The sequence below is a fragment of the Zootoca vivipara genome, chromosome 2, assembly GCF_963506605.1.
Source record: "Zootoca vivipara chromosome 2, rZooViv1.1, whole genome shotgun sequence".
Taxonomy (NCBI): domain Eukaryota; kingdom Metazoa; phylum Chordata; class Lepidosauria; order Squamata; family Lacertidae; genus Zootoca; species Zootoca vivipara.
The window spans coordinates 20827918-20845981 of NC_083277.1; the positions used below are offsets into that span (position 1 = coordinate 20827918).

At 42.1% G+C, this 18064-nt stretch overlaps 1 protein-coding gene across 1 annotated transcript in view; it reads left to right on the forward strand.

Annotated features, from left to right (window-relative positions):
- The window catches only part of PRKAR2A (protein kinase cAMP-dependent type II regulatory subunit alpha), an 89689-nt gene that overhangs the window by 21070 nt on the left and 50555 nt on the right, over positions 1–18064 (forward strand). Inside the window, exon 2 of the mRNA XM_035106818.2 lies at positions 14912–14947. Coding sequence (XP_034962709.1) covers positions 14912–14947 — 36 coding nt within the window. The remainder of the gene's footprint in view (positions 1–14911; positions 14948–18064) is intronic.

Below are 18064 nucleotides of genomic sequence, written 5' to 3' on the forward strand. Positions count from 1 at the left end.
TGTATTTGTGATCTAGTATTTTCACTCCTACAGTGCAGTGTTTAGAAAAGTAAGTGTACTATGTTTTGGTGATGGAAAGTTGGGAGATCAGTGTTTCGTTTCCTCCCTTCAGAATCAATTTCTGTTTGGTTTTTTACCGCTTGTTTCAAAGCAGCCAATGTTTCATAGAACCTATAGGAAATCTGGGACAAAATGTTCTGTTGAACAATTTAAAGCTGGGTTGTTGTTGGGAGATCTTGCTCACTTGAGCAAAATATTGAAACTTTGATTAAAAGCATCTTGCTTTCTAACTATGATTGCATATAAGTAATCAATTTAGATCCCCTTGATCCGTACCACATTTACTGTCACCTTTTATTTTGGAATACTAGGTGAAGATTATGTTAACTTTTGATTTTGAAATATAAAGACAAATATTGTTACACCAATATTCTGGGTTCTTTTAAAGCAAAGTGGCTTGCTGCACCAATATCTGTGATACTTATTATGCATGCTGCTCCCTATTACTGAAGCAGCTGGCAATCTTCCAGTTTCTAAAGGTTTTTAAATAGCTATTCCTCAAAATCCTCCTTGGCCTTGCTTATTCTTCTGTCTTAATGCCAGAATTGACAGGCTTTGGTTTTCCCTGCTTGCCCTTTATTCACTGATTTTTTAGTCCTATTAATTATACTTGTAAGTTTGTGTTATTCCAACTTTGCATTTAGCCCAATGGTTCTCTAAATGTTTTGAACCTGGATGCCTCTACCCCAAGCTTACTCCCTGACCCACCCCCCAATGCATCACCAGTCATGTGTTCCACAGCTGAAAGTCAATCAACTTTGGTTTTTTGTTCTTCTCAAATCACTTTGCAGGGGCATGACAGGATCTTCTGTTATGGAGCAGAGAAACCACTTCACGATTTTGCCCGTCTCTTTAACTTCCATCTCCAAGAGGTCTAAGTGCCCCAACACAACCTTCCCTACAATTAGTCAGTCAGGGTTTGTCATATGAGTAGGGCAAGTAGCAATTCCTTCTCAGTAAGTAGTTTAGGCCAGCTATTAAAACTATCCTGTCAGTTAAATTTGTGTGGGCATACAGCTTGGCAGGCCTTTTGTGTGGTGATAGTGGAGTCAGGATTTGGAGGGGGGGGCACACTGGAGAGTTAGAATCATAAGCCCATTGCATTGAAAACCTAAATACCTGTTGTATGTAATTTTAAAAATACTACCAAGTTCACATTTCCCTTTTTATTTAGAACTAGCTGGCCCTGTCACACGTTGCTGTGGGTTATTTGTGTGATTTCCCCTACCCTGTGCCGATCCATGACGTATCTCTGTGATTCCCCCCTCATCCCCCTCCCTCATCCCTGTGAATCCCCCAATTCTGTCCTGATCCATGACCTATTATGCCCCCTCTTCCCCCACCCCCGGCTTATCCCTGTGATTCCCCCCCTCTCCTCCCCCTAACCCCCCGGGTTATCCCTGTGACCCATTCATTTTGCACACAATCATTCCCGCAGTGCGCGTGTTCTGTAAAATTTTGCCCTGTCCCAACCCTGACTCCCCTACCCACATGTGTTATGTGAAATAGCATTTATTCTACCCAAAGGCACGGCCCTGTAAAAGGCCCATATCCAGTTGATTCTATGCTGCGGCCTATTCGCCCCCCATCCCCCACCCAGGCAGGCCCCTAAATCCACTCAGCCTAGTCTGCAAAGCCGACAGGATATACTGTGGACAGGGCAGGTTTCATCCCTGTGTCTCCCCCCACCCTGTTCTGACCCATTACCTATCCATGCCCCCTATTCGCCCCTCCACCCCCCCAGGCAGGTCCCTACCTCCATTTGGCAATGTTGGGCTTTGTTGCTGCAAAAGGCCTGTTTTCAGTTGGTTGCTGTGGAATTTTGTGATGTCATCTGGTGGCGCAGCTTTGCAGGCAGCAGTGGGCGATCTGCCTTTCTATTGGATGCTGCTGGAGTCTTCAGAGCTTCTGCTGGTGATGTCTAATTTGGGCGTCACTTTATGTGTTTAATCATTTTATGTATGAAAGGTTTGCTTCTTTGGAAACAAATTTATGCCAGATCCCTCACTGATGGGCATGGAACATTGTGGCCAAATTTGTTACATTGCAGTTCAGTGGTTACGGAGAAAGGCTGTGACCTCCGCACACACAATGCCTACATTTATATATATCTATAGATATTAAAAGGTAGGAGTAGGTTTCCTACATACTATGCACTTGGGTAGTACACTGCTTATTTGTGTTTCATTCTCTGTAAAGTCCAAATGGAAAGAAATTTTATTTTTCAAAAATAAAATGGGGCATTCAAAATCAGGCGTGAGAATGCCTCTCCACCATTGCTATGAAATTGGAAAGCAGGAAACCCAGCAGCACATAAATTTTCTTCTCCAGAACAGATTTTGAACAAGAAAGAACCAGAAGTCCTGTCCAGTGGAAACTTCCACTGTTTCTTACTTTCTCCATATCACACACAAAAGTAAGAAAATCCCATTTAAGCCCCAAGCCCTCTGTGCATCCCAGAGTGAAGTATACTCGGAGCGGAGTCGAGAGTGAATTTCATGCTCTTTAATCAGCTCATAGTCATCAAGGAGAAGAAGAGAAGAATGGCTCTTTTCCCAAAACCATCTACTTATATACATTATTTACACAATGGGCCTTGTGTGATTGGCTACTTCAGGGCTACACCTGTGGGCCAAGCAGGTTGTGGATTGACTTCTACCTGCAGCCTGATTGGCTGCTCCTACAGGCCAATCAGGTTGCAGATTCACTTCTGCCAGCCGCCTGATTGGCTGCTCCTGCAGGCCATTCAGGTTGCGGATTCACTTCCACCTGGAGTTGGATTGGGTAGCTCCTGCGGACCAATCAGAATGCTGATTCTGAATCCTATTGTTCTAGGATTCAGCTCAGTACATAACACAGAGGTTGCTGGGAATGAGATTGCTGGTGTCCACATTCATCTCACTAGAAAGCCGCTCTAGCATTTGTGCCATGAGTAAGTGCTTCTTATGACAGCAGTTGTTATTTGAGATTTATCTTGTACTATTGTGTGGTGTAGACTAGCTAAAGAGATTTTAAAACTTGTTTAAACTGTTCCCTAGTGTTTTGAGTTTGTTGTCTTTTTCTGTCTATGCCACTTCATCAGCCCACATGGTATGCTAGTTTTACATGAGGTGGTTTCTTTCGTTTTCTTCCCAAGAGATTCTGAGGAAATGTGTTCAGGGTCAGACTAAAGATCCATCTAGGCCAGCATTCTGTCTCTAGCAATGACCATCATAATGTATTATTTATAAACTGTCTAATATGCATTTGTGCTGTATATAATTGATCCCCTGTGATTCGTCCCCAGCATCTGGTCTTTGGGCTATAGTTTTCTGAAGAAAGAGTTTATACTGGTATATACACACTCTTTTGTGGTTATTATCCATTGATTGATAATTTCTTAATAAATTTGTCTAATCTTCTTGGTAAGGCCATCTAAAGAAATTGCTATTACATCTTGTTGCAGTGGAATTTCCTGTAAATTATGAATTTCAAGTGAAAATAAAAGAAGTATTTTGTTCTAATACCTATCGGATTTATTGCAGGTCTGTAATGTCGTGTTCAGACAAAAAAACATTTCCCTGCTCTTCACTGTTTCAAACTCAGAACATTTCTACCAAGTTCTCCCATAGTCACAAGCCCCATACACACCTTTCCTCATATGTGAGTTCTTTGCAAATGGAAACCTTTTCCTTTCCTTTTACCCCTTATTTTGGAATTTGTACTATTTTCATACCACGCTAGGCGAAACCATGGCTTAGCATGACTTATGTGAGTTTGCAGCCTGCTGGAGAGACATTTGTGACTGCTTTTTCCTCGGTCATTTTGCTACTGCACCGAGCTGAGTGAATCATGTCAGCTAGCAAAGCAATATTCACCAGAATTTTCTGATTGGTTATTTGATCACATATCAATTACACTATCGTATTCAATTTTGGAAAAGGAAGTGTAGTCAGCTTCTGTTTGATAGCAAGCAGAGTCTGTTCTCTTCCCCCCCCCCCCAATACATTCCACTTGAACATGATTGTTGCTTAGGGAAACCGTCAGGCCCTTGTTAGCAAACAGTCTGTTTCTCCCAGTCTCTGTTTATGACTTTGAAAGTCTAACTAAATTTTAAATTAAATGCAAAAATAATAACATTGTTTTCTTCATTGAAGTAAATTTTTGCCCTTGATCAAAACACCGGCTTGTGGGAAATCTCCACGCTGCTGGTCAAAAATCATTTGTTTTTTATCCGGTTTGCCGGTACCAACATTTGTAGCCATCAATCACCTGTGTACTCTAGATGTGTTTTACCTGCAGGTAGCGACTCTTCTGAATAGGAGGAAGATGAGCTGCTACCTGGATCTGATCCATGGTCAGAGGCTCATTGGCACAGGGGATGCCAGATGGGAACCCCTGATGGTGGGCCCTTTCAAGCTCTCAAGCTTTTGGCAGCTGCATAACCATACTGATCTCTGCAACACGTTGCATAAAACGTGAAACACCAGAAGAAACAATATTGAGAATCGCTAAACTGACTGACCACTCAACAGCTGCAAAAGCCTGCCAGCATAAAGAGATCTGCAAGAGATTTCAGAATGTCAGAATCCAGAATCTCTGGTGGGAGCATTTTCCACCACATGGCACCAGCAACATGTGATTTCTAACTTCTAGTAGACTAGCAAGAGGGAGCAAGCTTGTTTTCTCCTACTCTGGAGAGTAGGACTTGAATCTCAAGTTACAAGAAAGGAGATTCTGACTAAACATTTGGAAAAAAACTTTCTAACAGTAAGAGCAGTTCGGCAGTGAAACAGACTCCCATGAGAGGTGGTGGACTCTCTTTCCTTGGAGGTTTTTAAGCAGAGGTTGAATGGTCATCTGTCATGGAGATTTAAAACAGCTGGTCTCCCTTGAGGCATAGGGATTAATTGGAAAGAGTCTTTTTATTGCTGCTTGGATATTTATTTACTTATTTCACTTTTATCTCACCCTTCTTCCCACTCTCTCAGGGTGGCATACCTACCGTAGTTTATCCCCTGCTTTATCTTCGCAGCAATCCTGTGAGGTGAATTAAGCTAAGATGTAGTGACTCACCAAAGGTCACCCAGTAGGCTTAATTTTCTTCATGGCCTCTGTTTGGTGTCATTTATAGGTTCTGCACCTAGGCAGAGCAAAGTTCAGAATCTTCGAGGAGCCTCGCTCTAGGCTATCACTTATGTGAGTAGGGCAAGTTCCTCATTCACATTGCAACCAAACCTTGCATCAAACTCCTGCTCTGTGCTGCAGAAAAACTGCCTGGCACTTGTTTAACCATTGTTGTAAGGAAAACAATGGAAAGAATTGAGTTAAGCAGCAAAGTATTATAGTCACCTAAATAGTTTTCTTTTAACATATCAATAACCTCCACAGTACAAAATCTGTTGAAACTGGCTTTAATTTTCCTTGTGTGTTTTGACAATGCAGATGTCATTTTCATGCCCACCAACATTAGTCAGTCACTTTGCATGATATGGATACTTTCATAACTACATAAATGGTCATTGTGTTTGCAGTATGTAGCTCTGTACTAAGATTTTAAAAATATAATTGGGTTTTGCTATAATGCAGGTCCACTCTTTTGATAGCTGAACTTGTTTCCTTAAATATTTATTTTTATTTGTTTATGAGAAATATTAATATACTATCTTTGATTGGAATCACAGGGTGTTCATATAAAAATTGCAATAGGTATTAATTGTCCATGTAAATATGGAGGCTAGGTATTGAGTCATTGCATCATCCTGCTTGCTTTGGAAATGCAACATAAAATTGACTACTTGCAGCTCCTGAGATCTCTGGCAAACAGCATGTCAGATGCAGATGGGATCAAAACTGTTCCAGGATATTAAAAGTTTAATTTTCTGCCTGCCCTCTGGATCCTCGCATTATATTATTTAAATAGATTATCAATTTTTCAGCTGGACATTTATTATAAAGCCTCTTGAGCAAATGCCAACAGCCAGTGTCTAGTATTAACACTCACACTGTTGTGTGGTGATGGCTATGGCATCATTCCAAAGGTACATTGCAGACTTCTTCTGAATACTGATGTATACAACATTGAAACTGTGGATTCCTTTAACCTTAGGACCACAATTAATCTGAAAGAATTTTAATTGGTTAATCATGAGAGTTTCAATTGATCATGTGTGATTGAAAAAAAGCATATATTATAGGGGTGTACATGTGTGTGTCTTAGCAGGCATGATCAGGAGAGATTTCCCTCTGTTTTGACAGAAGGAAGAATGCCTTTTCAGATGTTGCTAGCACTTTTAAAAAGTATGCTGCCCAGTTAATTGGGGATGCCTTAGCTGATTAAAAGTGTTTTTTAATTAATGTAATGAGTTAAATGTTACAACCCTGCCATAAACCGCATGCCTAGCAGTGTTAACACAGTGTTGGTGGTGGGTTAGGAAAATGTTATGTTCAGCATTGAACTGGAGTCCAAACAGTAGTTTTTGCCCCGTTGTGTAAATAAGAAATGTAAACCTTGTATATAATTGTCTACAATAATTTTTCTTTATGTATGTACACTTTGTTTCATGACATGCTGTAAAAGTGAGTTGGGCACTTGTAAAATGGATGCTACACTCACTAAATAAACATAGCTTATGAAAGATTTAAAGTGTGCAGGAGAATGTCTTTGCTATTTGTAATAGTTGGGAATTAGAAAGTTGACAGTGTGACACTTCCAGAATCTTTGAATATTCAGTGAAAGCAATTTTCTTAACGTGTGCAGGATTGGCAAGCATACAAAGCATGCTGGAAGCAGCATACTGTTTCAGATTTGAAAAATGGCTTTAAGCAAGCTACAAGAAACTACAGTTTGCATGTAACCCATGATTTAGTGCTATTTGCAAATGCAGAAAAGAAGCTTGCATACATTCCCTTCTCTTCCTTTGTGGCCAGAGGAAAGATTTTGACATGCCTTAAAATGTGGCTTGTCTAACCACATTTTTCTGTCTTTATTGTGGGCTGTTCTTAAAACTGAATGGGGATCGTTTATACATTGCACTTGATTGGAAGAGCTCTTCAGCAAGATTTCATTGCTCTTCTTGGCAGGAAAGGAAATGGTGTGAACTGGTTGGACTGTTCATTTGGTACCCGGGAGCTGCTTAACTTCTCTGTCAGATTTTCTCACCCTCTTCAGTGTGTGCAGTTGGACGTTTATCATCCTGTTGGAATGTGGAAATCACTTGACAGTCATAGTTCACTCTCACTTTCTTATCACTTATTGAGGCGTCATTCAGTATGGCAGTTCCCTCAATTATCAAAACAAATTTGGCTCATGGTTTGTCTCCCCCCAATAAACTATGAATGGTAAACCAAGAAGAAACATTAGTTACAGTTTGTGGTTTGTTAGTTTTTAATGTAAGTCAAACCATGGCGTAGCTCTGGTTAGTGTGTTTGCATAGCTCAGGGGTTCCCAACAAAATTTTCTCGAGGACCCCTCATCAAGCCGCTATTGTGACAAGGACCCCCATTAATTCCTAATCCTAAAATTAAAAAGTGAGAGCCAAATTAAGAGTCTTTTTATATTTTATATTTATACGTTTTTTACAGTTACAACAGAGTACTCCATCAGTATACAGTTAGTTTTAATTTTCAGTTCTTAATGAGATAAGTTAAATCTGTCCTTTGAGTCCATTATTTCTGAAATATTAGGTTCCAAACTTGAAACTTTCACTCTGAAATCCAACCACATGTCGAGCCGATTCCTATATTTGTTTTTCATGAAACACATGGAAGAAAATGCTTGCTTTGTTTACAAACACTACTGTTTTGCAAAGAGGCAGCGCGCGCCAGGGAGGAGGGAGGGGAATGCAGAAGACAGGGTACCTGCGCAGTAGCGCTCAAATGAAGCCGACGCGCGCAAAGCATCTTGGGGAGGTGAGCGTTAGTAGAATGTGCGCGCTGCCTCTTTGCAAAACAGTAGTGTTTGTAAAGCGCCACCTAACGGCATACAGCAGAACTACTGCCTCTATCTAATTCTAGTTTTGCGCTAGACTCTGCTCATGCAGGAAGCAGCCAAAACAAAAAATCTGTTATCATATGAAATATATTTAATATATTTTTTATTCTGATAGCATCTTGCGGACCCCTCTGGCATAGCTCGCGGACCCCTGGGGGTCCCCAGACCACCTGTTGGGAACCACTGGCATAGCTGTAGGAAATGGGATATAATGAGATGGTGAGGCAAATAAACTGTTAATTTTGCAGAGTGTTGATTTATTTCCACACTAAGAGAAATGTGACACACTTTGGGATATGTAATGGATTCATAATAAAGTACTAGAGCTTAATAACAAAAACAACTATGGGCAACATAGCCTTGTTTAAAAATGAGTGAAGTCAGAAAGAAATTGCAGCATAGTTTGTTGAAAATATATTCAAATTTCTGATTCTAACTGCAGTCCTTGACCATTCTCCACAGCTACAGAATAGCATATATGAAGCTTCATATATGAAGAAGTCTTTTTGTACTGTGGCACTGAGCTTTGAGAGGGCATTTCTCATGTGAGAGGATTACTGACAAAGCCTATTCTGCATGTCATGCCTTTCTTCCTGAATAAGCTAAAGTGAAGTACTGTATATAAGACATCAGAAGATGGTGAAATCAAGTGGTGACAGCCACTGAAGTGTTTTTATTCCCTGCTAAATAATTCTCCCCCGTCCAGTTTAGAGTGGCATTTTATTCCTTGATCACCTGATAGGATTTGACTCATTTTCCCCCAGACTATGTCTAATTCTTAAGACATTTCTTTTCCAGTTTTACTTGTGAACCAAAAACAAACACACACGACCCAAGAAAGTAATAGAAATTTAAATGAATATGACTGCTTTAAAGTTGGCACTGTTAGATATCATCAAAAGTAGGTATTGAAATAAATCCGCAGTTTAAATTTTTTTTGCTTCACAGTTTAGCATGTTTCCATGTAAAAGAGCACTTAAGGAAATTTGACAGTATGGTAAAGTGGAGATGTTTTGTCTTTCTTATTTGACAGTACTAGCTGATTTGCAAATATGTTATTCATGTACAGTACTTCATGTAACCATAATTTAGTATTCTCCTCACACAGTTCCTCCTTTGGTATTGTTCTTGAGCAACATTTTTGAAGGAAACAAACATCAGCATGCATAGAATGGTGGCCGCTTTTCAGAAATGTCGCTTGAATTTATATGTCTATAATGAAAATTAGGAAAATTATTAAATTTTCCTTATTTTATTAAATATTAAATAAAAGGTGGCTTGAATGATAATAGGAATAGCCATTGTTTTTATTGAGAGATTTCCAGTTTATTTAATGATTTGTTTAGTACAATTGAAACTGAATTCTTGATTTATTGCAATGTCAGATACTGATCTGGTGCTGTGGGAAAGAGCCCTATGCCTATCCCTTCCCTCTTCACTTTGGGCACTCCAGTTCAATTATTTTATTCAAGGTTTGATCGGACTTTAATTTGCTGGCATATTAGAGGTAGCAAAATGTGTACTTATGCTCTAAATTCTGGTTGGTTCACAGACATCATGAAAACAGGTATGCTGTGGTGCAGGCATAGGCAAACTCGGCCCTCCAGATGTTTTTGGTCTACAACTCCCATGATCCCAAGCTAACAGGACCAGTGGTCAGGGATGGTGGGAGATGTAGTCCCTAAACATCTGGAGGGCCAAGTTTGCCTATGCCTGCTGTAGTGGGAAACCATGTTTATATCCCTGTTCAGGCATGAAAATCTCTGGGTATCCTATATGTTAAGGTGGTATACCTCTGTTCCTGACTTTCTTGCCCTGCTTGTTGGTATTTTGGGGGCATTTAGCTGGTCAGTATGGGAAGCATGATGCTGGACTAGATGAACCTTTCCTCTGATCCATTGTGACTATACAGTCATACCTCATGTTGTGTCCGCTTCAGGTTACTTGTTTTCGTGTTGCATCCTGTGGCAACCCGGAAGTACCAGAACAGGTTACTTCCTGGTTTCGGTGCTTGCGCATGCGCAGAAGTGCTAAATCGCACCATGCGCGTGCACAGACCCGGCACTTCAGTTTGCATCAGTTCCATGCTACGGAAAGGCTTCCGGAATGAATCCTGTCCATAACATGAGGTTCCAGTGTACAGTATTACATTTTAAAATTTGTAGTATTTCCGTTTCACTTGGCTCCATTCACCCTCTACCACAATCAGACTGTGAAGGTATTTGATTTGGCAGAGGTGCTGTCAAGTTTTGTGCTCTATGGATTGAACTACCCTATGTCATTTGGAAAAATCCTGATTGCATAGATTAGAAGTATTTGCATGAGCAATTAAGAATGTGAAGCATCAAATATACACCAGTGCATTCATATTCCATTTGTTTCTGATTCCTATTGTTACAATATTCAGTTTTAAAAATAGAATACAATTTCTTAAGGAATCCTGTAAGTTGCTTGCCCCACCCCCCTTTTTGAAAGCAGGCATAGCTCACTTTGCTGAGTAAAATTTTCTCTGAACGGCCTTAGTGTGGTTATAGCTGTTCATTAACTTGTTTGTTGTTCTGAGCTGTCAATCATAATGGCAGTTTTGCACTCCAGTTCTTTGACGTGGGACTGCTTCTGCAAGTCAGTCATACCTCTAAATATGTCTGGTGGAAAAGGTTATTACATTCATTTACTACCACTTGGGAAGAGAGTGGTGGCCTCTGTCCCTCCAGAAAGCTGGCAGTTCTTGTTCTGTTGATAGTTACTTGATCTGTTGATAGTTATGCTTTTTCTTCTTGAGATGAGATCCATGCATTTCTCCTCTTTACCATCTTCTGTGGTGGTTTTGTGCTGTTAAACGTGCAAGATTTAGAACAGTATGGCTAACATTTGCTTTGGCAGCTTCTGTCAGATTGTAGTTTGCCTCACTGAATTGTCCTCGGACTGTACTGCAATAAAAGCAAGGACAAAAACATCTTACTATATGTGAACAATAATGCTGAATGTGATTTTGGGCAAGGAAAATCTGTTATAGATCAGCAACACTTAAATTATTTTGTGTGTTGTTATGGTTTGTATAAATCTAACTGCCATGCAGCAAGGTGAAGTGACTTGCTTATGACAGTGCCAGCAGGGGAGAAGTACAGTGCAGTGGAACCTTGGTTTATGAACACCTCGGTTTACGAATTTTCAGTTTATGAACGCCGCAGACCCATCTGGAACGGATTAATTCACTTTCCAATACTTTCAATGGGAAAGTTCGCTTCAGTTTATGAACGCTTCAGCTTATGAACAGACTTCCGGGACCAATTACACCCATGCTTCGGGTTAAGTACGCTTCAGGTTGAGTACTCCGCGGACCCGTCTGGAACGGATTAATCCACTTTCCATTACTTTCAATGGGAAAGTTTGCTTCAGTTTATGAACGCTTCAGTTTAAGTACTCCGCGGACCGTCTGGAACAGATTAATCCACTTTCCATTACTTTCAATGGGAAAGTTCGCTTCAGTTTATGAACGCTTCAGTTTATGAACAGACTTCCGGAAACAATTGTGTTCATAAACCGAGGTAGCACTGTACGGAGGCTGCTTTGTGTTGTCACTCACACTTTCAGAACTGTGTCTTGTAAAAGTTACTGAAATGTTGTTTTTAGTTAAGTGCTTCATTGGGGCACTTCACAAGCATAACACATTCATGCCAGTAACACCCAATGAATAACGGTATGTTCTTTCCTACAACACACATTATATTATATCCAGGCAGCTAAACTTGGATCCAGTTCACCCTTTCAAGTACATTGATCTTATCTTCAACTTTATTGCTAATGCAGCTTGAATAGCAAACAGCTAGCAAATGCAAAAGATCAAATATGTAGTTGTAGGAGGAGGATTAAAGGAAGGTTGAATCTAAGGTAAAGAGATTGTGTGATTGAGGTGAAGCAAAAATAAATAACTAAAAAATGTCAGGCTGCAGTTCCGAATGTCAGGGAACTAGACCAGAGGGGTGACTTCCTTTCCTGAGGGAAATGAGTTTAAGTAGGAGTCTACAAGTCTACATAAGAACAACCTATAAATGCTTAATAACAGACAACAAAGCCTGATCATTCTAAATGCAGAGACTAAGGGGCAGTGTACGCCGGCTCCCTCGGCCAATAATGCGAGATGAGCGCGCAACCCCAGAGTCGGTCATGACTGGACCTAATGGTCAGGGGTCCCTTTACCCTTTACCTTTACCTTTAAAGGGCAGTGTAAGACAGTGTTTTTCAACCTTTTTTGGGCAAAGGCACACTTGTTCCATGAAAAAAATCACGAGGCACACCACCATTAAAAAAGTTAAAAATTTTAACTCTGTGCCTATATTGCAGTTATCTAAATACATCAGAGTTGACCCCCCTCTTTATTTTTATTTCTTAAAACTCCTCCGCTGTTTGCAATCTCTTTCCAAGGCAAGCAAGGCTCCCTTCTGCCCTCTTTCTTTTTTTTTTTATCTCTTTGCACTTCTACAGATACATAGTCTCTTTAATTCTGAAGAGTTGCAGTAGGGTAGAGTTGCACCAACCTTTTATGCAGGTCGCGGTTCTTTCTTATTTTGGAGGTTTTGCCGCTTGTGCGCTTCAGCAGCCAGGCTTTCTCAGTGCGGGAGGGAGAGAGCTGCAGCCGGCGTCTGTGATCCCCTTCTGGACCTCGCAGTCCGTTGCGGGAACCCCTCCAACGCCCTGCAACCCCTCTTTAGGCAGGGAGTCCCCCCTGTTCCTCACACGGGGGTTTGAAGCCTCAAAACCGCCCGTTTTCACCCCGCAAAGAGTAGCGCTCCCCGGAGCTTCGTCAGGGAGCGTCTGGAGCGGTCCGCGGCAACCCAGAAGTCCCCCGGCCGGCTTCCTTTACGGCGGGTCAGCGCCCCCTAATGGCGGCCGCCTTCTCGTCGTGGCACGTGACTAGGCACGTGACAAGGCAGCAAATCACCCTTCTCGCCGCGGCACGTCGCGGCACACCAGCCAGCGTCTCGCGGCACACTAGTGTGCCGTGGAACAGCGGTTGAGAAACGCTGGTGTAAGAAATAACACAGTGCCCAGTTGGGACAAAATTGGGTGTGGCATCCCCATGTGAATACTCAATGTATGTAGAAATGAATAAAGAACTGGGGAAGCGTGTCCCATTATAAGCTTTGGATAGCTCTAAATTGTGCATCCACGCATCCACTATATATTGGTTGGAGGGTTTGCCAGTATTTAAGGTTGTGCTTGATGGTAGTAGATTTAGTGCAGTTGCACTAAGAAGTGTGAGCTGTTGAACACTTCTTCTTGAAAATACGGGTTTGTTTGCCACTGATATATGATGTAAATTCCAAAGCTATGGAAACAAGGCTTTAAGTTCTGAGAATGCTGAGGAAGGACCAAATGCTTGTTGGGATGCCTAATTTGAAGAATAACATGTAATACCAAATATGTTCAATTACTTTACTGAGAGCCCATTTTAAACAACTGAAATCTATAATTAGAATTTCTATAAATACCATTAGTATGTGCTTGTATGGGATGTTGATTGGGATGTTTAGGACACGGACATCAAAATTTACAAAGAACATCCCATTACTATGTTAATTAACAGAAAGGATAAATATGCCTTCAACCCTAGTTACTAACAGGTTCTCATATTTCTGTTGCAGAGTTGGGTGTGCACATCTGATTACCTTTTAACAAAAAATAACTTCTAACACTTTGCAAAGCATTTAAGTTCCATTACACATACGGAAATCTTGACAAAAGAAAACAAATGCTCAAGGGGCTATGGATTAAATAATGATTATACTCAAGAGTCCCTTAGGCACCTTTCCCCCCTTTTGGGGATCCAAGCATGTTAGTTGTTGGCATCTATCTGTCTCAGGATACAATAGAGGATTGTGCCATTGCGAGTGAAGTCAAACTGTTGGAGAATTACAGTGCTGGCTATGGCTGTAGATACTGATACGGGAGAGACATGTTTTGCTGCAGCTGGTGCAGATGAAGGTGTCCGGTTGTGCTGCTGTACCATGGCATTTCTTTTCTCTGAGCTGCTCATGTATTTGTGAGGGAAACGGAAGCTTTGACTCCTGCATGAGAAAAAGCAATCATAAGTGATGTTCAGTTTTGAGCAGAAAAGTGGTGAACAGGGAAAGGATTGTGCACCCTTCCCTTCTCCTGTTCTCAGAGCATGGCATTTTCAGAACATGGCAGAGGTTTTCAACCTTTTTGAGTCCATGTCTTCCATGACCAACTACATTCTTTCTGCAGCACCCCCTTGGGGCTCATTCAGGAGCCCAGTTATGTCACTCCTTGCCTGCAGAGCTGGCAGCCTCACCCTTTTTCGAACACCCTCCCTTGTGGGGTGTTCCCTCAGCCTCCTCTCCTTGGGAGTCCTCCAGGCAGCTGCTGCTACCATCCCTGGTCTCTGAGCTGCCATTCCCCCCACCCCAGCCCCAAAGAGAGGTACCTTCTAGGCACCATTTGCCTGTGGAGCTTATAGCCAGGGGTGCTGCAATAAACAGCAGTGCAGGACTTTGGGAGGCAGAGATGCAAGAGGGCATCAGAAGAGGGAGGGAAAGGAAGAGGGACAGAAGCCAGTGTTGCCCAATGTTGCATTCCTCACCATCATTTAAGGCAGGCTTCCTCAAACTCTGCCCTCCAGATGTTTTGGGCCTACAACTCCCATGATCCCTAGCTAGCAGGACCAGTGGTCAGGGATGATGGGAATTGTAGTCTCAAAACATCTGGAAGGCCGAGTTTGAGGAAGCCTGATTTAAGGTACCCCAGGGTGCCACTGCATACTGGTTGAAAACCACTGGAATATGGAATTGTGTTCTTAGTAGTTTCAGCAACCAAGTATTTCCTAGCTTATTGGACTTTTTTCTTTTCTTTTTGCAGCTCCTGTTATCAACAAATTCAACAGAAGAGTATCAGGTAAGAGTTTCCATATTTTAATGCAGCTCAAGACAATTTTCATAGAATTGTTTTAAAAACAGCTCAGCGTGCATATATTTTCATATTGTGTTGGCAAATTCTGTGGGCATGTTTTGAGAGCAGTGATGTCTTTATATGCCATCCTAAAAAAGTAATATTTTTTTAATAATTTGGTCTTAATGTCTTACAATCTTACTGCAACAACCATATGTGTAGTGCTGTATTGTTGCTCTGTTTTTATACCCTACCAATATTGTATTTTACACTATTTATCCAAGTAATTAAGGGTTTTTATACTGAATGTTTCTCATTCAAACCAGGCAAAATTTATGAGAGTGCTGTCCAGGACAGGTTTTTTTTTTAAATTTAACAGCACCTTTTAGAATACAGAACATGTTATCCATCACTAAGCTGTACCCTCCTCCCTCTTTAATAGGCTGCTTAAACTATTGTAAATTTTAGAAAAAAGTTCCCAGCTTAAGGGCAGCATATGCATGTACCATCTGTATATATAAAAATGTAAACTGGGCATGTGGGTGGATGTCCACTTTTCTCCGAAACCGCTTGACCGATTACGTACACAACGTCCAAAGTGAATATGAGAGTGACCATATACAGGTTGCATAGACAGATGTCACACCTGGGCCATGCAAAAAACCCCAAACCCCATGTTCCAGAACTCACAAATTACCCTCAAGTGCATGCTGGGATTTTGCCAAACAGCGCCCTCTAGCAATGGCTACATTGGTACTGCAGCTAGGAAAGCTTCCCTCTCCACAGCATCTCGCCTTGGCTTTCCAGACTGGGCCGAGGTGGGGGCTCGCCTGGGGGGGAGATGGGGGGGAGGGGGCGGCATACCTCATGGGTAGGGACAGGGTGGGGACAACCACAGGGATGAGCCGGGGTGGGGGGGGGGAGGAGGGGATGGGATAGCTCATGGGTCGGGGCAGGGTGGGGGGAGTCACGGGGATGACGCTGTGTAAACAGAACACACATAAAACCTTTCAACAAAATGAAGGGCGGCTCTGAAGGTGAGGGGAGTCTGAAGGGGGACTCTGAGGGTCCATTTAACAGACTGAGCCACAGCAATGCGTGGCTGGGCCAGCTAGTGTTTCTATAAAAACTCTCAAACTCTTTGTTCTGGATGCTCAGCTTACAGTTTTAATAGGAATTGCTATCATGTGGCATGGAGGGAGAATAAGGGAAAGGGCCAACTATATGGTAAGACTTTGACAAGAAATTGGGAACACTGACTGCATTCTGGAAGGGTATTTCAACGGATATTCTAGAGTGGGTAATTGTGACCCCCCCCCCCCAATTCTGTGCTGCAATAAAGAAGAATGGGAAATGAGATTTCTGTGCAGCTTCTTACTGAGAGGGAGGAAGATAAAAATACCTTGAATATGAGCTCCTTGTAAAAATGTTAGCTGTTCTGTGAGTGCAGACAGCAGGGCAGATGAACTTTGGAGTGCTTGCAACTTGGAGGTTTTGATCAGGAAGTCTGTTAGTTGGCTTTTATACTTTGTTAAAATCAATTAAAAATAGAATTAAAAGTAGCATATTTTTTTGGAATATGTCATTGAGCTCTTGGAGGGGGATATTTAATGTTATGAAGCAGCAGAGTGGCCTTGAGAGGCTGAGTTGAATGGCTGTATGAACTAGCAGACATGTAAACTAGCACCTCACAAAGCAGCTGAGAAGTTGCTTGCTGCCTAGCTTCCTTCAATATAGCTCAGTGGGGGCTGTTGAAACCATGATGGAATGCCAGCAAAATAGGCTTGTATCTACCTAATTATCTAAAAAAAATATTGTGCTGTCTTTCAGAAATGGGTAATTACATTTCTGCTTAATAAAAAATGAAGGCATATTCTACACAGGGCCGTCTTAAGCGCCCCTGGCACCATGGTGCGCCGGATCCCTCCGGTGCCCTCCCGCCCCGTTTCCCAGCGCGGTGGGCGGGTGGGCACAGTGCGCAGCGCAGCTGCCACAAGCGCTGCTGCGCGGCAGGCACAGCGCAGTTGCCGTGGGCGCAGCTGCGCGGCGGACCGGCTGGCCAGCGGGCGCAGCTCGCAGCGCCCCCCTGGCAGGCCGGTGCCGTGGTGCCCTGCGCCACCCAGCCTGCACGTAGGGCCGGCCCTGATTCTACATATGCAGCTGAAAGAGTTGGAAAAATTCTGAGTTGTAAGAATGGGCTTGTATCATGCCAGATGGGGAAATGTCACTTTTTACTTAAGTAAAAAAAGACATAATAATAATAATAATAATAATAATAATAATAATAATATAATAGCACAGAAGGTAATGGTTAGCATCCCTCCTCCAAATATGTTAGGTTTTTATTTTCAGGGACTGTTCTACACAGGAAAGCATTCAGCACTGTCATTCCCCCACCTGCCATCTGAATTGGTACTATTCTGAGTCAACTTATTCTGCTGCATGTGTAGATGAGGCTTTATTAACATTTCAGCTGAGAAAAGTATGAGGGTCCAGTAGACAGTCTGCAAAATGGCACCAAGTGTGGGGGAGGGGCGGAGCAGGTTTCTGATACAGGATATTAAGCATACACATACTTCAGATTGAACTGGCTGCTTGCTTTGCAAGTTTTCATTTCCCAAATGGAACTGGAACATTTTATTAAAGTGTCAAGTAGCTATGTCGAAGCTAGGTCAGGTTCATCACATGACCAATACTGGTACTATCCTGGTTGAGTTGGCTTCTCTTTTCAGCCTTGAAAGTTCAATTTGTGCCACCATCAAGACAAGTAGCATACTGTTTTTATATATCTCTTCAACATGACAGTGGTTTAAATGGAACTTTGTTGTTGTTTAGTCGTTTAGTCGTGTCCAACTCTTCGTGACCCCATGGACCATAGCACGCCAGGCACTCCTGTCTTGCACTGCCTCCCGCAGTTTGGTCAAACTCATGTTCGTAGCTTCGAGAACACTGTCCAACCATCTTGTCCTCTGTCGTCCCCTTCTCCTAGTGCCCTCCATCTTTCCCAACATCAGGGTCTTTTCCAAGGATTCTTCTCTTCTCATGAGGTGGCCAAAGTATTGGAGCCTCAGCTTCACGATCTGTCCTTCCAGGGAGCACTCAGGGCTGATTTCCTTAAGAATA